This window comes from Vicugna pacos, chromosome 27 (assembly GCF_048564905.1).
Source record: "Vicugna pacos chromosome 27, VicPac4, whole genome shotgun sequence".
NCBI classification, from domain to species: domain Eukaryota; kingdom Metazoa; phylum Chordata; class Mammalia; order Artiodactyla; family Camelidae; genus Vicugna; species Vicugna pacos.
The window spans coordinates 27,673,252-27,698,196 of NC_133013.1; the positions used below are offsets into that span (position 1 = coordinate 27,673,252).

Below are 24,945 nucleotides of genomic sequence, written 5' to 3' on the forward strand. Positions count from 1 at the left end.
GAGAAAACACCCGGGCAGGAAGTGGGAAGAATAGTAAACGTCAGCCCCTCAGGAGATGAGCCGATAAACTTTAAGAAACTGATAGGATCCAGGTCTGTATTGAACAAAATTGTAGACGATCCTGTGTTTACTGCGCGGCAGAGAGCGGGACCTGGAGCGCTGAGCTGTTCTTTGGGAAGGCACTTTTCTCCCTGTCAAATCCAGTTTGTTCTAAAAGCAAAGAGCTGCTAGAACCTTCTACTCTGTGCTTCTCAATCTTAATAAATCTTCTAATTCCTTTTTTGTTGTTGTTGTTGTTCTCCCAGCTGTCCCTGTCCATGAGATCTCATTCTGGCCGACCAGGGGTTTTGCCATCTGGAGTACGTCTCATGATGGTAACTTCTGCTATTCTAGTCCTAAAAGTCATGGAACGTTCGTTTTTCAATCAAGGTAAAATGTATTGTAAATGTGAAGTCTTGCTAAGGCCCCTAAACGCTGACGGCTTTTCCAAGCAAGAAACAAAGAAAGGTTTCCATTTGAAAGTCATGAGTGCATTAGCTCCAAGCAAAGAACAAACTTAACTTTTATAAATGTATGTTCTGGGATTCATTTATGAATAGACAAACAGATAAACGGAATCCAGTAGCCCAAAATACACACCTACATATACACATGCATGCATACATACACAGGGTAATACGCAGGGAGCCCCCAAATAGTGGGGAAAGACTCATTCAATTATGAGAAAGGCATTCCTGGGTAGCCACCTGAAACAGAGTAAAATTGAATCCACACCTCACACGATGCACTAGAACAAATTCCAAACAGAGTAACGTAACATGTAAACATGTGAAAGCATACAGTTATGAATCACTGAAGGAAGAAACAGGAGAATCTCCTTTTAACTTCAAAGTAGAAAGTCTTTCTATGACAAAATTGAAATCAGAGAAGAGGAAATTACTAAATTCATCATTTAAAAAATTTAAAACTTCTGCTTAGCCAAAACAAAAACAAAACAAAACAAAAAAAAACCCCTGAGCAAAGGCCTAAGTCAAAAGGCTACTTGAAAAAAAATTTGCAATTTGTATCACAAAAGATTCTTTCATGTATGAAAGGCTTCTACAAATTAAGAGAAAGATCAACAACCCGGGAGAAAAACAGATCACACAAAAGGAATGGTTCTGGGGTCAGGAGATCACAGTGCAGTGCAGGGCGGGACAGGGTGGGGCGGGGCAGTGAGGTGCTCCAGGCACAACATTTAAGGAGACCCTGAGAATTTTATTTTGTTCAGTGCCTCCTTAAATTCTGCATCCGAGGCATTCATTCCTCCTTCTCCAAGTCCCCAGTGCATCTTAAACATATGAAAAGATACACAGCCCTACTCAAAATAAATGCAAATGAAGACACCATTTTTCACTTAGCAGACTGGCAACAATCCAAATGTTGGAAACACACCACCCTCGGATATTGCTGGTCCAAGGGTGAGTTGTTCCAAACTCTCTGGAGAGCAATTTGCCACCCCCTGGGCATTAAAATCACAAATACACGTGGACTCTTGACTCACTTCTAGGAATTTATCCTATGGATGAAACGACTCACGCACAGGCGTATTTACAGCAGTGCTGCTGGTAGCAGTTAAAGATTGGATGCGATCTCAAGGTGCATCATGGTTAAATCAATTACGGTTCGTTCACACAGGGCAGTACCGAGCCACGGTGAAATGATGGGGGACACGCTTTAGATACTGAAACAGAAAGTTCCCTAAGGTACGGTGAGTAAGAAAAGCAAGGTCCAGAGCTGTGTGTGTGAGATGCCACCATCTGTGTCAAAAAGAAGGGGAAATAATACACTATGAATGGGCTTGTAGGCGCATAAAAGCACCTGCCTTAAAAAGGAACGATCAGGGAGAGGTTATTGCCTGTTGGGGAACGGGAAACCGGGTGGAGAGGACACAGGAGACCACACTTTTTGATGCCTGAGTCAAATAAATATATTCTCTATTAAAATATGAAATAAAAATGTTAAGTGCTTTTCATTTGGCACTTCGGTCCTCAGACACCCATTTCTGCCCAGATGCACCCCCCCCCCCAGGATGTCTGTCCAAAGCTCTTCTGTCACGCCAGCAGCACTATACTCACGGCTCGGTTTGACCTGACTTGGCAGAAACTTAAGCCAAATGTCCAAACTTGGTGTCAGGAGACACCATCTGGCTAGGCAGCCTACTTAAAAAAGAAAAAAAGTCTGATCGCATGTCAGCATCATCCCTTAGAAACAGGAGCTGACTCAGCAAGAACACACACAAGGACCACAGGGAAGGGGGCTCTCCCCTGGGCCGCGTCAGTCGGAACAGAGACCACCTGGGCTCTGTACGTGGCAGCGTAACCTGCACCCCTAACACTTTTATCCTGTGCCTTGTGGACCAGTGTCTGCAGACGAGCTTACATATGAAGATCATCGCATCACTGCAGCGTCTGCATCCTAACAGGTCGGACTCGGGCGGAGCTTCCAGCCTGTGTTTGGCTCAGGGGCAGGAATGGGGGTGCACGGGGGCAATGGTGGACTACTGTCTGGCCCAGGGGCTGAAACTTCCTCTCATGTATCGGCTACAGGTGCCAGTCAGCACCCCCGCCAATTTAGACAGAATGGTTCTTTAAGTTCGCGTTGGGGGAAGGCTGCCCATCCCTTCTGAAGGCCAGGGGAAAGGGACCTAATATATCCTCTCTCTTCTGACACTCTGCGGTAAGAGGGACCACAGAAGGGCAGGTTGGAGGCTCCAGACATCCCACCCCAATCTTTCTGAGCAGCCCTCTTTCATCTGTTTTAATATTGGAGACTCTGGCTGACCCCCAAACCCATCCTCCACCCAGGTTTCCAGGGCAATCCTTCCAGCCAAGAGAATGGCTCAGTGGAGGGCTTGCTATTGCTGAAGGCTGCATGCACCCCGGCAGCTGCGTGGGCATCTTGGGGGGAAGGAGGGGGCACCATCGGGAGGAGACCAGACCCACCCAGGGGCGGAGAGTGGGAGAAAACACAAAACCATCACCTCAATACCTCCCGGCTCCTGGGCACCACGTGTGCGCCGGGTCCTGGCTGCAGACCCGGTACACACACTCTCCAGCTCCCAGCCCTGCATGGCCGTGGTCCTGCCTCCACCGGTTAGCCCGACCCTGCGCCCTCGGAGACCTTCCCCGACACTCCATCGAATCTGTGTTCCTCGCTGTTTGCTGCTTCAGTTCCCTGTTAATGTCACAGGGCTCATCAGGTTCGTCAGTCTTTCGTTTCCTAACCGACTTTTTGTCTCATTGCTTCCTCCATGAGGTTTTAAGCTCAGTGTGGGTAGAAGCCACGTCAGTCTTTCCTGTGTTTTATCTCCGATGCCTGGCCCAGTGTAGGGCTGTGAGTGGTAAAGATTATATGAGTTAATTAACAGTTATTTATATGTATTGTTTGGGTTGTTAATTAATAATTAGTTCATAATTATTAAGTACGTATTCATTAAGAAGTCCAAACAGTTGATGTTAGGGACCCGTCCCAATGTTTGAAAATGAGAAAAATCACAGAGAATGGAAAAGAAGTGCACAGAGTCAGGCAAATGTCATCGAGTTCACCTGCGGTTTCTGGTTCAGATTTCAAGCCCGAGGACAGCCAGGCGAGGCCTGCGCTCTCACGTCCTGGTGCTCAGTGAGCCCGCGTCTTGATCATTTTTAGGGAAGGGAGGTTAGGAGAGCCCGTTTCTAACTCGTTTTCCGGTTCATTCATGTACACATTTTTAAAATGTTTGTCGAATAATTTTAATAACTTAAGCACTGAGGATGCAAACCTGTATAACACTCTCTCTGCTTTGGGAGCTGAGGTGCATGGCGAAGTAACTGCAACCCAGAATGACCCGCATTTCAGTGGGCACACGCAGAAAGCACTTTAGAACACAGAGCACAGTTTCTCGGGGTGGGGATGCAGGAGGGAGTCCACCAAGCGTCGCACAAGCTCAGGATCCAGGCAAAGGGAAGGCTCTCCACCCGACTCCACGGCCCGGGCCGAGCACACGTCCGGCGCCAACGCGACGATTCTCTCAGTTTCATTCGAGTCACAAGAGCACTGGAGGCAAAGCCCACGACATAGAGCCGGTGCCCGAAGTGGGAAAAGGCAGCTTGGGGTGAACGGGCGGGGACCCGAGAGGGGTGCTTGGGGTGAACAGGCAGAGACCCGAGCGGGGCTGATCGGTTCGGGGAGCACAGCAGCGGCTGACGAAGGAGGACGGCGGGGCTCTGGCCTGGGACGCGCAGGCGCCCACAGATGGACACACCCGTGAAGTCACCCTGCCCGGATGGGCAATGCGCTTGTCCAGAGCTTACCTCCCAGCGTGTGGAGAGAGTCACCCTGCTTTAGCTTGTAGAGTAAACATGAACCTGTCTGCCTATGTGTTCCATGGAGGCCAGCGCTGCCCCAGCGGGGAGAGGAGGTGTGGCAGCCCCTGCGGGGCCGGGGCGGGCGGTGGGGTCCGTGTGGCAGGCGACGGAGACCAGGGACGAGGAGGGAGGGGGGTGGCGGCGGGGAAGGCACCGCGGGACACTGTGCTCTCACACCTGATAGCTTCTCCCTGTCCTGGCCCCGCACAGGCTCAGCAAATTCAGCACGAGCAACATGAACCACGCGATGAGGGAGACAGGAGCCTGGGGCGGGGAGGGGGCGGTGGCCAGGAATTCTCCCTGACCGTGAAAGCCTCAGGTTCTGGGGATGTGGCCAAGAGGGCTCATGTCCCTGTATTATCAGCTCTCAGCTGCCCAGCCAGCCCCACGTGAGAAAGCTCTGTGCTGGAGTCAAGGCTAACTTCATCTGCTGAAATCCAACAGACTGAGTCACCAAGCACCTCAGTTCCGTTGCCCGTTTATTTTAAGCACCTATTCAAAAGCAAAGTGCCTGGAATTGCTCGCGGCCTGGGTGGGTGGTCAGCAGGGTGACGGGAACAAACAGTTCCAAGAAATAGGAACAGAAGAACAGACACAGTGCTCCGGTGGGGGGTCAGCCAGTGGCTTCTGAGCAGAGTCCACTGGGTGGCCAAGAGTGACACAGGACGGCTCCCGGGGCTGACAGACGGCGTGTACCTGCTTGCAAAGACACAGCCCTGCAGGCCTGCTGGGTCAGCGAGCAACACTTCCCGGCCCAGCCGGCGCTGGGGCCCCGGGAGGCCGGGTGGGGGACAGATGTGAAAGGCCTCGACTTCACTCCGCAGGCAACGGGGAGCCACCGATGGAATTTAAGCAGAAGAGAGGCATGGCTCCATGCGTGTCTTAGAACAACAGTCCGTCTGGAAAAAGGCAGTGAGGAAAACAGACTCAGGAGAGGGGAGACAGCTAAGGTGCGTGCGTCTCAGCCCAGCACGTGTAAACTGCACTGTCTACTCTGGTTAACAGTTTGCCCTACAGTCTCAGCGCTAACAGCCGGCTGCCCACGTAGCACTTGCTCATCTCGTCCTCACAACAGCCCTCTGTACAGAGCGGACCAGCAGTTCCTCCTGACTGAGTTACCATGAAGACAAATGACTTACGGAAAGCGTCCTGCGGGGACCGCGTGCGGCGCAGCGCCTGGCCCGTGGTACACAGCCCTCAGGAGCGGCCCCGCGCCACCCGCATCAGCTCCCGCGCCTTCCTCCGTGGGGGGTTGCATCAGCCTCGTGCTGCAGGGCACTCGCTCAAGGACCGTTTCTTCCCCACCAGAGACTCCTGGGTGGGAGGAGGGTAGGTGCTGGGGTGATTCTGACTCTTCCAGGATGATTCAAGCCTGGAAGCCTGAGGCTCTGAAAGGCCAGTCTCCAGGGAGCTAGGGTGGATTTTGTGTTCTGTTTTGTTAATTGGACCTGGCCCAGGGGACCCTTTTCTTTCCAGTGCCTACTGCGTTCAAGGCAACGTTTCATCTACTTTCATTAAGTTGTGAGCAAAAATAACACGCACATTATCAAACTAAGAAAATTCCGAGGTTTTTAGACAGCTGAAGACTGAGAGCGAGTAAGACAAACCACAGCACTGTGAACGCGATGCTTCAACGACGGACGTGATTGCTGTGCTCTGTGCTAATGAGACACAAATGCCATTCCGTTCCCACCAGTAAGGCAGTGCCTGGGCAGGGCTGCGAGTGCGTCAGAGGCTCCTCTGAGGGCTGGCCAGATGCCCCTGTGTGATGTGGGGGTGGGGGTGGAGATGAGGGGGCGGGGTCGCTGCGGGCCCCAGGCGCACTCTCTCGCTTTAGGACAAGTCAGAGCTGGAGCTCTTTCCCTGCAGAGCCCAGATACCTAGACAGCCTGAAGCCACCTTTTGGGGTCCTCCACTCCCTGTCAAGAAAGGAAGAGCCACGCAAGACTGGGGGGCTGGAGAGGAAACCCCACATTCTCCAACTCCCCCCCCCCCGAGGACTTGCGCATTCTTCCCGCACCTCTTCCAACTCTTGGATCTAGAACGCTGCAGGGTGAACGCAGGAGGGCCGGGGAGCGCTCCATGGGGCGCTGGGACAGGGCACCCAGCTGCCCTGGGTGGGCCGGGGCCTCTCTGCAGCGTGGTGTGGGCAGGACGCCCTCCTCCCTCAGCTGCTCTTCCGTGGGTTTAGCTCATATTCTGATTTAGCCCTTGTCACTTTTCATTCATGCATGTGGCGGGCCGGGGTTTGCATTCACCTCTCTGTGGCCAGCAGAGGCCTTCTGGATCTATTTCAGATGCAGACTCTCCCGTCTGAGAGGGACAGCTCTCTTAGCCACAGGCCCGAGATGCAGAGGTAGCGATCTGAATTCTGGGCTTCCAGTCAAGTATTCAGAAAAGGGCACTTGGAAAGCTGCAAAGAAAACAGAGCTTCACCCAGGGAAGCAAATGCACTTCTGATTATTTAAACGGAAGCTCTAAGGAGGACGGGAGAGTCAGAGGCGCCAGCAACTCAGCGAGTGGGCTTCGGGCAAATGCACAGAAGCAAACATGAGGCAACGCCACAGCCGTGCCTGGGACGTCTCACCCAGTTCCTCCGCCCACGGCCTGGGGAGCGTCTGCCCCAGTCCTTCCACAGGCCTCCCCCTCCCCCTGCGCCGTCCTCCACCGCTGGTTTCCATCAGTTAGTGAGAACCCATGCCCATGTCCTTAAGAGTGTTTGTTTTTCTTTCACAGCATCAGCTTAGGGCCACTTCATGCAACACTGAGAAGACAAGGCCCCCAGCGGAAAGGGAGTGCACGCCACCTTCCTTCCCGGCCACCTCACCACTTCGTATGTACATTTCTGGCTCTTTGGAAACTGCATTTTCACCAAAGTGTCCTTTAAAACTTTGCGACTCAAGGTCTGATCCATGGACCAGCAACACCAGCAACACCAGCATCACATGGGAGCCGGTTAGAGCAGCCGACGACTCAGGCGTTGCCCCAGACCTGCCCACGTGGAATCTGCCAAGCCCCGTGGGGGAACACTGTCTCCAAAGAGAATGTGAATCCCACAAATCTACAATCTGCCACAAAAAAAAGCAGAGCAAAAAAAAAAAAAAAGCAAATGCTTTTGCATAGAAAATTCAAATGCAACAGGACATGTGTGGACATACACATCATAACCCTGAGAAAAGCCAGCGTGCTTCACTAAGTGCCAGGCTGTAGTGAATCGTAAGGGCCCCACGTGTATTAGCTCATGATTCTTCACTGCAGCGCAGGAGGTGGGGACCAGCCTCCTCGTGGTGTGGGTGATGCAGAGGCACAGAGAGCTCATGCACCTCGTACACGGTCACACAGTAAATCGTGGAAGAGGCAGGATCTGAACCCGAGCAGCGTGACTTCAGAGGACGAGTGTTTAACCACCGCACTGCACCACCTCCCAGCCGTGCACCTGGACCCAGGAAACAAAACCGCTGGTCCAGGACCTGAAAGCAGCAGCTAGGCTGCTGTAAGCGCCATCATTTCAGGTGCAGTGACGTTTAGAAGCAGGGACTAGTCGAACTGGACACCAAAAAACACTCCGACAGAACGCCCTCGGGCATCATCTGAGGACAGCGAGGCACAGAGGGCATGTGTGGAACCCAGCGGTTTCTTCCAGAGGAGCGGAAATCGAAGGCCGGACAGGTCTCAGCCTCCAGCCTGCTTCCCCGCACGCTCCCTGCCTCTTCCGACCCACATCCCAATGCTTCAAGGGTTTCCTGACTGTCCAGAGACACCTCACATGCGTCAGATAACGAACGACAGTGTTTTCCTTTCTTAATTTTATGCACAATCCGCGAAGAACCATGCTGCTTTGATACACTATTTTGTATCTGATTTAAAACCTCATTAAGAAAAAGGCTGGGAGGGGGGAGGTGGAGCTCGTCCCCAAGATCCCCAACACTGAACACTGTGGCCCTTCACATCCAGAGTGTGACAGGGACTTCCAGGCGTGGTGGCCAAAGAGCTCTTCCTTCGAAGAAAGTCAGTCCTGCCAGCGACTGACTGTCAAGATAGAATCTTCGTCCGGGCTCTGAAGAGTTACTTACCTGCTGGCGTCACAGCTCCACTCTTGCATTTATAGAGGAGAGCGGGGTGGATGTCCAGACCCAAGTTAGCCTGGCTGCGGAGCTGGTGCCACCTCCTCGGACGCGCCTGCTTTTAACCAAATGGTGCTTTCTGTCAACGGCTAGCACCCACGAGGCCCCTCTCAAGCCCAGCACGTTTGCAGAATGCAGGGCGGGGAGGTCCTAGGACAGACTTCACACGTGCAGGGGAGGCTGCAGCCTCCCTCTTGAAAGTACGGCTTCGCTACCCAGGCGCCGGGCGACTCTCATTTGGAAGCCCGCCCCGGCTGGTGGGAGGGACAACAAAATTCGCTATGCACTTAAAACGCCACCCTGACGACGCCAGCACTTCTTGACTGACCCAGCAGTGCCCTCTCCATAACCTCCACTTCAGAGGTAAGGAAGGAGCCCCAGATCCAACAGGGAAACATGGCTGAGTTTCTTACGACGCATGTGATGTAAACATAAGTCACTTAATAACTGAAATGCCAGAGTGAGATGGGGCAACTCCCAAAGATCAAAACCATGGAGCAGACCAAGCCACCCATCTCCCCGTCTTACCCACGTCCCCCAGCGCTCACGGTTCCAGGGGCAGGTGGCAGACCGCAGCCCGGCGAATGGTGTGGTCGGCAGAACGCCCCGGGACCCGCTCCGGACAGCCCCGTCCGGGGGCACTCACCTTGCACTGGCCGGACACGCAGATGGCCGTGCCGTTCTGGTCACACGGGGTCCCGTCGATGACCTTCTCCGCTTGGCGCACGTAGAAGCGGTAGCCCGTCGCCTGGCAGTTCAGCTCGCACTTCCGGCTGCCCTTGACTAAGCAGAACACAGCGGTCAGCGGCGCCCCTCCTCTCCCTTGCTCCCCTGCAGCCTCCACGGAGACGGAATCCCCGCAACACAGAGCTCACCACTGCAACCAGAGTGTGCAGGTCAGCGGCTTCTGGCATGTTCACAGTGCTGTGCAACCCTCCCCATGAACTAACTCCAGAACATTTCCATCCACCCCGTAGAGGAAGTGTTGGGCCCATTAGCTGCCACTTCCCTTCCTCTCCCGCCAGACTCTGGCAGCCACCAACCCATTTTCTGGCTGTATGGGTTTGCCGACTCCAGACGTTTCATAGTCACACACCTTTTAAATTTGCATGAGAATTATTGGCTCTTTCTGTATCTGATGGTAGAGAGACGGGACTGTATCCTGACTTACTGGCACGTGGTAGAGACTCGATGCTGAGAGAATATGGTGAAGGAAATCTTAAAGACCCTCACAATGCAAATAATAGACTCTGCTTCTGGACCTCCTCCCACACTTCAGCACAGTCACAACTACATCATGTAAGTCAGCAATCACAGTGAGCTCACAGTCTTATGTTCCACTTTTTTATTACTTAAAATCTATGCAGTTATATCATTTTATGCTCTTGCACATGGCCGGAGTTTCCTGTAATAATTCCTTCATTATTAGATATTTCAGTGGTTTCCCTGTCCCCTGAGGTTGAAGTCCGAAGTCCTTAGCACGGGAGAAAACATCTTCCAAGAGCTGAACCTCACCTGCCTTTATGGTCTCATTTCCTACCGTCCCTCCTTAAATCCGTGTTCTGTCCCCGGCCCCGCACTCCCTCTGCCCAGCCGCTGCTTGGCTGTTCCTCTGGCTTTGCCTCGCTTGGCGAGCACCTGTGTCTGCTTTGCTGTTGTTCCCGGGTCACCCCCTCCAGGGAGCCCTCCGTGGATCCTGATCTCCCCCATATGTCCACCCATCACAGGCCGATTCCACCTCCTCTACCATAAGATTAACCAAACTCACTCTGAAGCATGGCTTTGAGGGACCACAGGGCTGCATCTGGCTCATTCACTTCTGTGTCCCCAGCACTTGGTAGAGAGCAGGGCACAGAGCAAATGCTCAGGAAACCCCTGAGGGGTCAGTGAACGAAAACTGGCCTTCGGGGTTGTCTGGTTTGGTTTTCATTTTTGCCTTTCTCTCCTTTCCCCCCACTAGACAGATCCTCCCACCTCAGAGTCTTTCTTTACATTTCTGTTATTTCACACAGAGCCTGGCACACAGTCAGCACCCAGTAAATGCTAAGTTAACTACTGCTACAACTAGTATCTTCAGAGCAATCTAGCTGCATCTAAAGTAAGAATGAGAAAAATTTTCAGACAAGATAGAGTTCCACATCCAAGGGAGAAAGACAAGCCAAGCACACATTGGTTTTAACTGTTACTGGAGACGAGACTGATGCTCTGCTCAGCCACAGACAGCGTGTTCCAGGGTCAGGCCTTTGTCTGAAAATCTGATTACTGCATTGGATGATACTGGCTTTTTCCTACACAACACAATACATCATATTTTCCCCAGCGTGGCTGCCTGACTGTCATAGCAATGAACTTCCTTCTGCTCCAAAGCTTGCAAACCGCTAACAGGAACTCACAGGCAACCTCTGGGGCCACACGGTTTAGGGAAGATTGAATCTTCTCTGTCCTCCGAGCTCTGCCAGGGAAGTCGAGAGATTTGGTTTTCTACCCTCGCTGCCCGAAAGATGTAAGATACACACACACACACACACACACACAGCAGGCCCAAGGCAGTAAGGACAGGCTGGGGGTAAAGCTAGTCCACGACAACTTGCTTTCTCATGTCATCCGTCTATCCGGACCCCACTTCCTGCCTCCCAGCTCCTCGCTTTCTGAAGTGACAACAAGCTATCCAGGTGCAGGTGTGTCGCATTTTATGTAATAAAAGTGTCTGGAAGGCAGCCTCGCGGGGGCCAGGGCTCTGAGTTCTCACTTCTTTGGGCTTCTCCCCAACGACCTCTATCCTTTAAGGTGCCCTCACTGGCGGCCACGAGCTTAGCTCTCAGTATCTGCCACCAGACATCCTGAGAACAACAGCGACAACAGAAACTCAGGGCGAGCGTGCGACAACCGCGGCAGGACCTTCCGCCGGCTGCACGGAGGACCCAGAGGAGCGGCCTGGCGTCTGGGCTCCTCCTCCCGGTGGGCCAGACCGGCCGCTGGCCTGACCCTCTGTCCGCGCGGCTGAGACAGCGTCCCTGCCTTCTCAGACCTGCAGCAGGGAAGACGGGGACCCTAGGAGAAACCGGCACCTGGGGACAAGTGGCCACCTCACAGAACTGCCTGAGCAACGCTCAGCCTGGAGCTTCTCACAGCATTACCTGCAGCCCGGCTTCTCTAGGCCCCGGCGACACCCCTCCGGCACTGAAGAACTCCGCCTAAGTCCGCTTTCAGGGCTTCAGGTTAAGGTTTTCATGGATAGTCACCTCATTCCTTTCCCTTTTCCTTGAATAGAATTACAATTCTGACGCCAGGAGCCCCTTCTCTGAGCAGAGTTTGTCACGGCTCTCTCTTTGCAGGGGAAGAGGGCAGGCCGCGGGAGCCGGATGAGGGCGCGCGGGCACGTCCCTCTCCTCCGCGCGCCTCCCTCCCGCGCTCTGCTGCTCCCTGATGCCCGCCCCACCCCCACAGCCACCCCGCTCCGCTCCGCGCGGTCCCAGGGCCACGAGCGTCAGCATCGTGCGCCGCAACAGCCCCACCTCCAGGTTTATCCCCGTGAGAAATGAAGACGTGCGTCTTCACAGGAACTTGTACACAAAAATTCATAGCAGCGCTCTTCACAACTTCTAAAAAGTGTAAATAATCCAGATGTCCTTCAGCTGATGGAGGGAGAAATGAATGTGGTCTCTCCATACATGAAATATTACTTGACAACAGGAGGGAATGAAACACTGATACAAGCTACGTACAGCATGGGTGGACCCTGAAAACACTACGCCCAGTGAAAGAAGCCAGCCACAGAAGGTCACGTGCTGTACAGCGACATCCGCGGGAAGGACCCAGGACGGGCAGTCTGCCTAGGCACAGAGGGAGAAGGCAGATCAGCGTGGCCAGGGCCCGGAGCGAGGAGACCACGAGGAGCGACTGCTGATGGGCATGGACGTCCTTCTCAGGGTGATGAAAATGCTCCGAAGTTAAATGGTGGTGGTGGCTGCACGACTCTCTAAATAACCTAAAACCCACTGAATTGTACTTTTTAAATTGGTGGCTTTTATGGTATGTGAGCTTTATCTCAATAAAGCTGTTGTTTAAAAAGAAAAAAGAAGTAGCAGAAGTTAGCTTCCCAGATCCCCAGGAAATCATCAAATAAACTCAAGAAAACTTTTCTCCAGATTGCAGGAGCCCACCAAGCGCCCAGACCAGGCTGTCAGGGTGGGGTTGGAGTTCGCCCCACTTACAATCAGTAAGTTACCCTGCTACTGTCTCACGGACACAGACGGAGGATACCAGACTCCCGAGTCAGCGAGAAAGGACCCTCCCACTCACGGAAGAGTCAGCATGTGTGTGCCGGCCCCCCTGCCCCAGTCCCGCGGGGATAAGCCGCGGAAGCCTGGACGATACGCACGCACGCCTGAGCACGCGGAACCCCTGCTCGCACGGGGAGTGGTAAGAAACCTTGTTCTTCGTCCCTGATAGAGATGCATCCCGTCCTTCAAGGTTGCTCACTGCAAACACAGCCTTGAGAAGTGACCTGGCTGTACGCTGGTCAAGGCCCTGCACCCTTGGCCTACAGGCCAGACCTGTAGGAGCAGCGCCTGCCAGCGAACGGACAGCAGTGAACCACGCCAAGGAACAGGACTGTGAAATGAGGACACAAAGAAAAGACAACAGGCTACCAGCGAGGAAGCAAACCAGGACATAAGACGGTGCTGGATTTCCCAGCGACAACTTCGAAAGCTAGGAGGTAACTGAGCAAAGCCTCATAATTTTCGAGGGGAAGGAATTTCTAGAGTTCTGCACCCGTGACTAGAATTCTGTATCTGGTCAAACTGTCAGTCCCCGGGAGGCGGTAAAGGCGTCTTCAGAAATTCAGTTCTTACACAGTTTACCTCTCACGTGCCCTTCCCTACTGGAGGATGTTCTACCTCAGTGAGGGCATAAACCAAGGGGGTAGGAGGCGTGGGACCCAGGAAACAGAAGCTCTAACCCCAAAAAGACGCAAAGAGGATGCCCAGGACAGATGCGCAGCAGGGAAAGACCGGAGCAGGTCAGAGGTCCCAGAAGAGACTGCTCCAAGAAAATGAAATGGAAAAATACCCAACAAATGTTAGGATATTGAGATTTCAAGATACTGAGATATGACGTTATTCAAAGAAGAGTTACACCAGTTAGAGGGGCTTGGGCTGAACTAGTGTGAAGTACATGGAAAGGCAGACAAGCTAAAAACAAAAAGGTATTTATCAACAACATAGAAAGAAAAGGATTTCAGGAAAAGAAGAGCAATCACAGTGCAGGCACCGGGGGCTACAGGGTGGCGCTCAGATTAACCGTCACCATCCCAGCCCCAGTCCGGATTCTCCCAGCAGCTGGCAGCTCACAGCCGTGTCCTTCTGGGACTTGCCCCAGCCTCAGGGAGCCGCCTTCCCGGCCTCCTTCCCGGGGCTGGCCCCTGTCCGATGGCCGGTCCCTGTGGTTGTACAAAGCCCCGTCCCGTCTCAGTTTGGGGCACCTCTGCAGGGCGACCCCAGCGCAGAGCGGCTCGGTCCGGCACCTCCCACCCCCTCAGGTGGGGTTCCAGATTCGCTCCCCGAGAAACACCGGGCACAAATCTCTGCCTCAGAAGCAGCAACTTGGAGGTTGCCCTAAGCCAGGACGCTGCCCGGCTCGGCGGCAGGCCCCTGCCACCTCTGTTCAAAGTGGACACAGAACTCCTCGCTGTCTTTCAGGAACTCGGCATACGTGGGAGAGCAAACTGTTGTTTTCCAAGAAAGCAACGTGCCACCGAAGATTCTAGACTGCAGCCAGCTCTGCCGCTACCTGGGTGTGCGTGAGCTCTTAGGAGACGAGAGGGAGGGGCTCCCCAGCGTGGCAGGAAATGCGGTTCAAGCTTTTCCCACAGAGACACTTCCTCCTGCCGCATGTAAGTCGGGGGAAGGTCCCAGGTAAGAAGAGAGGTGAGCAATGCTGGGAGTGAACACGCAAGGCAGTTCCCGGAGAAGGGAGGACACCTGCGCTCAGTCCTGGATCCACGCACATGTCCCAAGTTCACTCCAAGGTTCACACGACGTGCTGTTCCCCAGGCTCAGGCTCCGCGCTGGGGGTGGGAGAGCGACGTCCCTGCTCAAGGAAAGCGCCTGGTAAACGCAGCTTGCAGAGCTGGGCCGGGGCAGGGCGCTCACCCAGCACGTGCTGCTGGGCGACGTGGACGCGATGCCTTAGCTGCGCAGACAGGGTTTCACTTAAATGAAAAGGGGTCTGCTCACCGCCCCAGCGATGGGCACGGAGTCTGCAGCGCTGTGCGGGGTGAGCGGTCCGGGCGGCCAGAGCCAGGCGGAGGCGGGCCGGCCTGGGCTCCCGCGGCCGCCGGGGCTGCGTGCGCCCTCCTGTCTGTGACCGAGGGCTGAGCCGCCTGCGCTGGACTCCAGGCTCCGCACGAGACACAGATGATTACCACCGAAACTGCCTCCCCCAGACTGCATTTTCCAGGACAAAGTTATGGAAAATAAGATGAGGAGAATGCTGCTAAGAGCCCAGATCGCCTCTGGAATTAGAGAGCTGTTCTGAAAAAGCCGGAGAAGAGGGCGAGGCTGTGTGGTCCTTGGCTTTCTTGTCCTGAGAAGGAGATTGCCTGGGGGTGTGTTCCGCGATCGTAACTTCAGTGCAAAGGTGTCAGCTTCGCAATCACGCGCTGTCCCTCACCTTCTACCCATCCCTCACCGCGACTGACTCGGACTTCAGAAGTCCACGCGCAGGGTGCCCTACGAATCTTACTTAACCGACAGTCTTATCAGGCTTGGAGATCTGGATTGGAAACAGTACCCAAAATGTCTTTTTTAAATCCTAAAAAATCATCGGCTCAATGTTCCACAGATGTTAAATTCCTCTTAGCACTGCTCACATGCACACATGTTTCTAGTGGGTAACACTTCCCCGTGGTGCCCCGCAAACCGTGGTGCCCTCACAATCACCCCGAGGTCTCCTTAAAACAGACCGATGGACTCGGCCCCTAGACGTTCTGACTCGTTAGATCTGGGGAGGAGCCCCAGAATCTGCATTGCTAGCGGGCTCCCAGGTGATGCCAACGCTGCTGGCCCAGGAACCACTCTCTGAGAACCCCTGCTCTGACTGGTGCTCCTGACCAGGGTGGGGAGAGGAGACCGCCCCAGCAGCCAGACCGCTAGCTGACACCCGGGGAAGGCACTGCCAAAGTGGACACACAGAATGATGGTCAGCCAACTGATGAAAAGATCTGAGTTTCAGACGTGCAAGCCAGCCAGTTGAGACATGCAGGCAGCAAGGGGCCATGCGGAAGCCCCCTTCCGAGCAGGCAGGCATGGCCCAGGCTGTGCGGGCAACAGAGAGGGAGAAGGAACTTCTCTTTTTTGAGCATCTGCACGTGCATCTTCCTGCCTCTTACAAGTTTTATATCTCCTGTTGACTGAGCACCTACTGTGTGCCAGACTCTTTATACACATGAACTCAGCTTGCCCTCCCCTGTGGAGGACGAGGGCACTGGGGCTCGGGCCGGCTGAGTGACCTGCTCACCACCACATACGGCGCCTTGGAGGGGTGCAGGGCGTCCCCCAGGATGGGCATGGCGGGGAGGAGATGTGAGACGAGGCTATAGACGCAGGTCAGCAGCGCGGGGCGTGCACGGCCATCGTTCTGGTAGAAAGGATGAACATGTGTTTGTCTGGAGTTCTGTGAAGCACCACGGCCTGCCTTCTTTGTACTCTTCCAGAACATGCAATGGCAGTAGCTGCCTGTTTGGAGAAAGTTCCTAGACGCCGAGTTCCATGGGAATTGGCTAAACCAACTTCATCCAAGTCACCCAACCAATTTTTCTGCAATGTGTTCTTTTTCTCTCATGTCATAGTAAATCCAAAGCTGGAAAAAGTGACTGAAAACAAATACCGTGATGGAAATGAAAAAAAAAAAAACCGCCATGCTGTTCAAAACTCTTCAAGCTGTGTGACATGTAGTGCTGCATCTTAAAATGTTACATTTAATAAAAAAAAAAAAAAGTTTGAAAGGGGTCCTGCCGGAGCAAGCCAGCTTGGCCAACTGTCAGGAAAGCAGCTTGACAGCTTCAAGGGAAGCGGGAGGTCATAACCAGTCTCTGATGGGAAAATATATGTCCATCTGAGCGGATACGGACATGTTAAAATACGGAACATTTACACATCCTCCAGAAAGACGATGTGGCTGGGGTTTTTCTTCTTAAGGACTGAGGCTGAGAAGGAAGCTGCGGAAGGGGAGGCTGGTACAGACTGCCGTGTGAAGTGAAGGTCTCTGAGGCCAGAGAAACTCAGAGGCAGAGGAAACAGTGCCCCCTTTGCAGGTGAGACCCGGAGGACGGCGGCTTGACCTCTCATCTCCTGCTATCATCACAGTAAGAAACACGTGTAAATGTGTGTGAGCATGTGTGCACTATGTATGTTGCGTGTGTGCATGTATGCATGATAGAGCGGTACTTATTTACACGTGTGTACGTGTGTGTGTTCATGTCCATCTGTGTATGCACACGTGTATCTTCCAGAGTCTGTTGGCACCGGGTCAAAGCAGTCAGCAGAGACAGGCACACAACATGAGCTGGCCCAGGAGGTGGCAAAACTCACGGCACGGGTGTGCGGGCGGACCCAGCAAACCCACGTGCCTAAAACCCAGCAGTGGGTCCAGGAGAGGCGCTCTCCTTCTTCTAAACATTGGAGAGCCGACGTGGTGAGACGCTAGAAAGAGAAGGTTTCGGCAGGAAGAAAGTTTTGACGGCTTGAGGAGAATTTTTCAGTATGACACATTCTCAGAATTCAGGGGAAAACTTCACAGAGTTGAACTTCAAACTTCAAACAAGTCCAGCCGGCCTTGGACTCAGCTCCCCGTTCTGGGGCTTAATAGCCTCCCCACCCCGCCAAGGATGACTTCCACTGCAGCACCACTCTCCTCACAGCCACCCGGAGCTCCTCGGTCTCCTCAGAACGTCTCCATCCAGCCCCGAAGACGGGCTTCAAGACAGCCGTCCTCTCCAGGCAGGTCTTTCGCTGACCACCTGCTCAGCTGCTGGCCGGCCTGTCCGGAAGCGCCCCGTGGCCGTCCTCACCTCCACAGCGCTATTTCTTTTGTTCACCTATCCAGAGTGTCCTTGACCTTCCAATCTACCTACACAGGCCCTACCGTCGGCACATGGCTGTGAAATACACAAGTGCCTGTGAAGGCAGAGTCTCCTGGGGAATGTGGGACAGAGAAACCGATTCTGTCCAGGGCGTTAGGAGAGGCTTCAGTGAGGAAGGATCTTTGGGACTGAAATCTGAAGGATGAATCAGTTTCATGAGAGAGGGGATGGAGAGGAGGCCATCCCAAGCAGTGGTACCAGGCTGTGCAAAGGCCCTGTGGCAGGAGGAGTGGAAAGATGGCTAATGTGGCTGGAGAGACAGCCTGGAGAGCTTCTTTAAGGCCACTGTTCTCGTGATCTTTCTGAATCAGGGCTGCCACATAAAGTGCAGGATGCCCAGTTAAATTTTTCCAATGTGTCACATGGGACGTATGCTAAATACTTACATGAAAAAAAGCTGTTTATCTGAAATTCAGATTTGACTGGACATCCTTTATCTTTATTTGCTAGCGACTTTACTCTGCATACAAGCAAAGGACACATTTTTCTACATAACTCATCTGTATTCTTAGTCACAGTGGGTCTTATTTTTAGCTTTCCGCCTCCCATGACCTCAATCAGAGAACCTCGGAGCAGGAGGAGCCCTGCTAGGAAGCAGCTAGTCTGCCCTCCTAGCGCCGCAGACAAGAACGAACAGGAGGCCGAGACAGGCACCAGAGCCCCTCGAGGTCACAGACGAAGACCCCACGCGGCTCCCTGCACGCCCTCCTGCTGTGCCTAGGACAGCACTGGGCACACTGAAAAACAGCTGCATCCATCCCGTGACTGAATTAACAAACTCATTTGCATGCCTCTGTGCGGAGGGAGGGGGATGAACAGACACAAACCCAGACAGCCAGGAGCTTTCCAAACAAAATAAACAGCCAGCCAGACAGTCAAGGGGCCACTTGCAAAGCAGAGGGACCGACACAAAGGACCCCAGCCAGCGGCTGCTCCCACCAGCTAGACGCTTGCCTTCTCCGGGCGACTGCACGAGAGCCGGGGGCCAAGAAGGCTCTCCCCATGGCTGGCTTGGTGACTTTATTCCTGAATGGTGGCCCATGGAACTGACCTGGCAAGTGTGGGAAGGGATCGTTTTTACCTTGAGATGGAAACTGTGACCCTGAAGGGACTCACCCACCAGCCTCGTTTGTCCCGTTCAGGTCCTAGTTATTTGCTGACAGACTTTTTTCTTGCCCTCTCTGCAGGCAGAACACGCCCCGTCCAAATATGCACAACCACCAGGAGAAAAAGGCAGGGTGGGACCCTCCACCACTATTTACCAAAGGAACGCAGCCCTCATATTCAAGCCCGCTGAATGCCGGGGCTTAATCCCTCGGCGTAGGCTCGGCTTTCATTCCTCCACGGACTTGAAAAGACGTCGGTCCATCCCAGTCACAGTCAAACGCAAGCCTTTCACTTCCCGAAGACAAATACGGATTTGGACACATGAGAAGCGGAGGCTCCCTTGCGGAGGCATGAAAAGGGAACTCAGCGGCCGGGCTCCCCCCCAGGAAGCACGGGAGCCGTGCTCTTGCCACGGCCCCACCAAGGGCGGCGGGAGCCCATCGCGCCAGAACCTAACTGAAACCTCAGGCTGAAACAGTGTTTTGTGATATTTGGAGGAAGAGGATGGGCAAAGACAAAAAGGGAGGACAAAGCGTGTGCACAGAAGAGGTGTGGAAAGCGGCCCACCTCTTGACCGCGGGGCCGTCTGGATGGTGGCCATGGAGTTGAACGAGGTGCGGCCTGCCTTTCAGTCTCAGGGACCCAAAGCCGTCCTGCAGGACCAGCTGCTGCCAGCATCGTGGCTCCAGAGCGAGGGCCTTCGGGGGCCCTTAGGACCCTCGACCCACAAGTGTAGGTAAAGAAATGCAGCAGGAAGGATGCTGGTGAGACCTTCAGACCCACCACCTGGCATCCACGAATCCACTGGAAGGCACTGAAGCCAAAGAGAAAGAGCCGGGTTTCTGCGTGTCCTCCCCTGGGTGGTTTCTGTGTGTCCTCACCGGGGTTTGAATCTGAGTTCCACCACGTACTAAGCTCTTGTGTCACTGCACTAATTATGTCCCCGAGCCTCGCTCTCCTTATCTGTGAAAACAGGCAGGCCGGTGCTCATCTCACAGTCAGGCCTGAGAGCCAAGTGACAGAAGGCTTGCACAAGCACGGGTGCGCTTCCTTCTCCCCTGAAACCAGGTGCCCGGAAGCTGGCCTTTGGAAGCTTCATTAAAGACTGCGGGCAGGGAAATACCTACCTTCATCGGTGAGGCAGCCCCTGGCAGGTAAAAGCCGGGCTCGGTGGCAGCCCGGTTCAAGGCTTCACGAAAGGACTCCCTTCCCAGCAGGCAGCTGACTGCTGCGAGGCTGGCCCCCGGCCTCCGCAGAGCCGCCTGTCTCTCCTGGTCTTTGACACCCGCCGGGCGGCGCGGCCCGTTCGAGCACGCCTGGACGAGGGGCGCGGAGAGTCCCGCGCGGTGGCGGGGCTGCAGGCCCCAGCCGCTCAGCAGCCACGCCTGGGAACGCCGTGTGAGGTCTCCTCATTCCGTCTTCCTTCTCTCGGTGGTTCTTGCAGACAGCCACCTGCAAGTGTCATTTCTGTTGGCTCTGCACAGAGGAATGGTTTGAACCCTCCTTCCTCTGAGAGTCTGCTCTGTCCGAAGGGCCAGGATCTCCTGCTGTTCAGCCGACACCCGCGACAGGCACGGGTCTCACCGAGGGACCCGCTATTCTCTTCCTCCAGCAGAAGTTCCCACCGACGCGACAAGTCCACTCTGCCTCGGTGAAAACAGCCCACGTGGCAGACCGGGCGCCCGGGGACAGGACGCGCCTTCCCTCCAGGCCCAGCCGGGCGCGAGCGGGGCCGCAGCCGGGCCCCCCGCGATGACCGGCTCCGCCTAGTCCCTGCTCACCAGACTCGGCAGCTGCGGCAGTAGATCTGAGATGAAAGGATATGATCTTTCTGGCTGAGTCATCCAGGTTATTACCCACTCTCCCCCTCCCCGTACGAAGTCGATCGGGCTCCAGGAAAAGCTCCTGCATCATCCAACGTGGTAAACGGCTCCTAGGGGCGCTCTGACCAATGCCAAGCGCGAGTTTAGACCAAGGACACACCAGGCCTTTCTGTGGGTTCAGAGTGCTGGAGGTCAGGGGAAGGTCATACGACAGAGGAGACACGGGCAGGCATGAGATGCAAGGTTGGATTCAACCCTGCCGACCTACGAGGGTCAGATTTTCCACCGCAGTCTCTGCAGTCCAGAGACCCAACAGCTCTACCCAGATTTCCAAGTCCTCTAACCCTCCCCCAGGCTTTTCTTGTCCACTTAAAGCCATACAAAGAGGTCACCAAAAGCAGACAGTCCCATGAAAATCAAACTAGACAACATAAACAGAGAGGAAACGTAACATAAACAGAGAGGAACTGCAACATAAGCTCTTTAAACCTTTGGCCCCGATTCCACTGGGGCCATCTTGTTTGGGTTTTGATGCCAGGTGCGTAGGGTCAAATGTCAGCATTTCCTGATTTGTATTCTTTTGTCTGAAAATGCTTGGGACACGTTGTCCCTCCTGTTTATTACTTCACTCTAAAAAATGGAACCAACACCTCACGCCCATTAGGATGCCTAACATCAAAAAAGCAGAACACAACAAGTGTTGGTGAGGGTTGAAGAAACTGGCTGACACCACTGCCCCTACCACCCCCGTGCAGGTGAAATCTGTGTACTGCTACGTCTGCCTCAAAAACAAACCCCCAGAATTGACAAGTGACTCACCCCAGAGCAAGCGGCTGAAGCAGTCTGAATAGAGTCAGGACTCAAACCTCAGTTCTTTTGACCCCACACACTGTGGTCTCTAATCAAACACAAACTTTCCCCCACACTTATATAAAATAAGAACACTTGGACTTTATGCATTGAAAACCATCTACGTACGCAGACCTGCAGAAACCCGTGTTGTTCAAGGGTCAGCTGTACGTCCAAGAGGAGTGGAAGCAGGTCTTGAAGAGACATCTGTACACCCGTGTTCAGAGCAGCACTGTTCCCAAGAGCCAAAGAAGTGGAAGGAACCCAAGTAGCCACTGACACAGATGAAAAAACCAACAAAATGTGGCGTATGCTTACCATGGAGTATTATGCAGCACCAAAAAGGAGGGAAATTGTGACACAGGCTATAACGTGGGGGAATCTTGAGGACGTTATGCTGTGTGACATAAGCCAGTTACAAGAAGACACTGTATGATTCCACTTATATGAGGTACCTAGAGTAGTCAAAATCTTAGTGACAGAAAGCAGAATGGTAGGTGCTAGGGGTTAGGGGAGGAGAAAATGAGGAGCTATTTAATGGGCACAGGGCTTCAGTTTTGCAAGAATACAAGGGTTCTGGAGATGGGCTGCATACCAGTGTGAGTGTATTTCACACTAGTGATCTGTACACTTACAGAGTTTAGAGAGTAAACGTTCTGTTTTGTACACTTCACAACAATTTTTTAAACAACAGAGCCAGAGTCTTTACAAATATTCAAAAGTCTGTCATTATATTCCAAGGAATCAAATCAAGACTGTCATGAAAAGACAGCTAAAACTGGGGCGACAGTTCCAGTAGCTGGGATGGTCTGCCAGACTCCTCCGCCTCACAGAGACGTGCCTTCTGCTCTCCGTCTTCCCTACTCCATGTGAGGTGGGCACAGAGGAAGAGATGAACAGAAAAAGTTTTGAAAAGAGAACACATTCTGGGAGACAGAAAAATTAGCCGTCGTTTGCAGACAAAGATGACATTACTGACCCCAAACCAACAAAGCACGGGTGGAGGTCACTATGCTCCCCGTTATGGGGGCTGCATTTCCACCGCTTCCCCTGCGCAGAGCGGGCACTCCATATGGGTTTGGTGAGCGGATGAATGAATCGCTCAAAGGCCAAGGGGAACGAACGAAGCCTCTCTTACTGCAGAAATGTACGGAGCCCTCAAGACGGTTAAAAAACCAAACTGGCTGCCTCTTTCTGTACAAATTTGAGGGCTGATTTACATGAGACAAGATAAAGGAGGCTCTTGCTAAAATCTTAGGTTTTCCTGAGAGCATGTGATATCCTGGGTGTAGTTTTGATTTGTCTTCCGTGCGTGTGCGTAAGCCGCAAAGCCAGTCAACTGTTGATGGCCAAACAGCCAATGTCTCTGCCTCTCCCAGGAGAGATTAAATAGCTCAGGGCTGAGAGAAAATAGAAGATCAAAAGACCAGACGTCCCAGGCTGGCAGGCAGCAAGACGTCCCCTGGCCGAGGGAGGGTAACCTCTGCTTGAACTTGGAGGAATGTGGAAAACGGGTCCTGGGCTGAGAAGAAAATCTGCAAGATGGTTTCCCTAAGCTGCGCAGAACAGGGTTCTGAGCTACATGCCTGAAATTCCCCGCCTCACCATAGTGCTTACTTCTAAGCCTCTGTGGTATATACGTATGATTAGCAAAAAAAGAGGTCTTGCTTTCTTTTTTTTTTCAAATGAGAGCGCATAAAGCAAGTCTGGCAGTGAACGTGGTATCTTTGTACAGTTGGGCCAATAATTTGGGGAACATGAGGCAGATGTCAGGTGATGAAATTCATACCCACTGACCGGTTCACTCCCCCTCCTGGAATCTATTCTGAGACTAAAATCTCAGAGGAGAGTAGAACGTATTAGGGTTTTCCTGAAAATGCATCTGAATGAATTTTGAGTTCTTCTTAAAAGACTCATTAGGAAGAAGACCCCAGGGGAGACAAAGCATGGCCCCATTACACCTAAGGCCACACTGACCCCCACATAAGCCCTGATTCACGGGGGCCGCGTCCCTGGTTTGGAGACAGCACCAACCGCGGCATCCTGAGCAGCTCTGAAGTGCTTCTCTGCCACCTGGGATCACCCAGGCAACACTGTCCGTCAGCGCGATCCCCGCCCCCCAGGCTCTCAGACAGGCTTTTTTAAGGTTAATGAGCTATGCCTGGCAGCTAGCTTGCAAGGCACCGCTATTCAGTTCTTCAAACGGGTGATGAAAGCATCCTGCTCGAGTCCTCAGAAGCCTAAAACAGGACGCAAGCAAGCGGCGAGAGCGCCGTGACCCCCACGCCCAAGGCCACGGGGGATCGCCAGCGTCCAGGAAAAAAAAAAAGAGAAAAGACGACAAAAACAAAAACACCCCGAAACCTTGACTCCTGAAGCGGCAGGTACTGTCATGCAAATACACGCCGATGAGAAGGCAGGCAGAACCCTTTTCTGCCCGTGGTTTCCAAACACAAAGCTGAGGAAAAGCGATTTTCGCCAAATTCTTCCAAAGCAAGGAGGAAATAATAAGGGGGGAAGACTTCCGTCATTCAAAAAGCTTCCCCTCTGAATTTGGAACCCAGGTAACGCCTCCATCTGCCTTTGAAAGGGTTGTTTCCTCAGGGGTCCGCGCCTGTGTATTTCAGGGGTCCTCTCCGGGCCTCACTCCTGAGGAAAGAGCCGCCCTGCTCTGGGCAGTAGAAGCCTGGGGCTGGGCCACCTGTCAGACTTCTCTTTCACGTGGTAACGTCTCCATCTGCTGGAAAGTCAGATGTCTGCATTAAGGGCAGTAATGGTTTATTTCCCTGTAAACTGAGGTCAGATTTCCATGTCCACTTTCTGATTTGTACGCATTGCCATTTTATTTCAAGCACCTGGGTTTTATACTTATTTCGGAGGCCCCCAGGGGTCTTCATCCCCACGGCACAGGCGGGACCTCTCCGCACCCCGGCTCAGTTCCCTCCCCGTCAGTCTTTTTCTGTAACTGTACATCCTCAGGTTAGTCAGGAACCCTCCTCTGAAGCCGGGTATCGTCTACCTGGGGGTCAGGGGTTCCTGCCCCCCAGCCCCGCCGCAGGGCTGGCATTCTGCTCAACTGCGACCCTAGCTGACACCAGCACCAGCTCTTTTGTTCGGCTGGGCACGCTGCTCAGTGACTGCCTGCTTTGCTTCTGATTTTAGAATAAATAAACCCACAAACATGGAGACAGGGAGGACAAGGCTGTGTTTGCCACTCTCTTGTTTCCAGCGCCTCTAAGGTTCTTGCTTCTCCGAACAGTGGTGTTGGGTCCGTCTCAGCCAGACGCCCACTCAGGGAGCAGCCTAAGAAATACACGTGCGTCCTGGATGCAGACATCTAACTTTCCCTCTCTGCCGGTTCTGTCTCTCCATTCGCATGACCTTCCTCTTTAGAATCAATTTCCTCCTCTTCTTGTGGTCCAGCCTCCATTCTGCCATTCCTTTCTTTAAAGTAAACCAACATGCAATTCTGTTTATAAATTATTGCTTCCTGGGATTAAACTCCCAGCGCG

General features: G+C 53.4%; 1 protein-coding gene across 1 annotated transcript in view; it reads right to left on the minus strand.

Annotated features, from left to right (window-relative positions):
- The window catches only part of THSD4 (thrombospondin type 1 domain containing 4), a 484,828-nt gene that overhangs the window by 262,322 nt on the left and 197,561 nt on the right, over positions 1-24,945 (minus strand). The window contains 1 exon segment of the mRNA XM_072951118.1: positions 9,156-9,292. Coding sequence (XP_072807219.1) covers positions 9,156-9,292 — 137 coding nt within the window.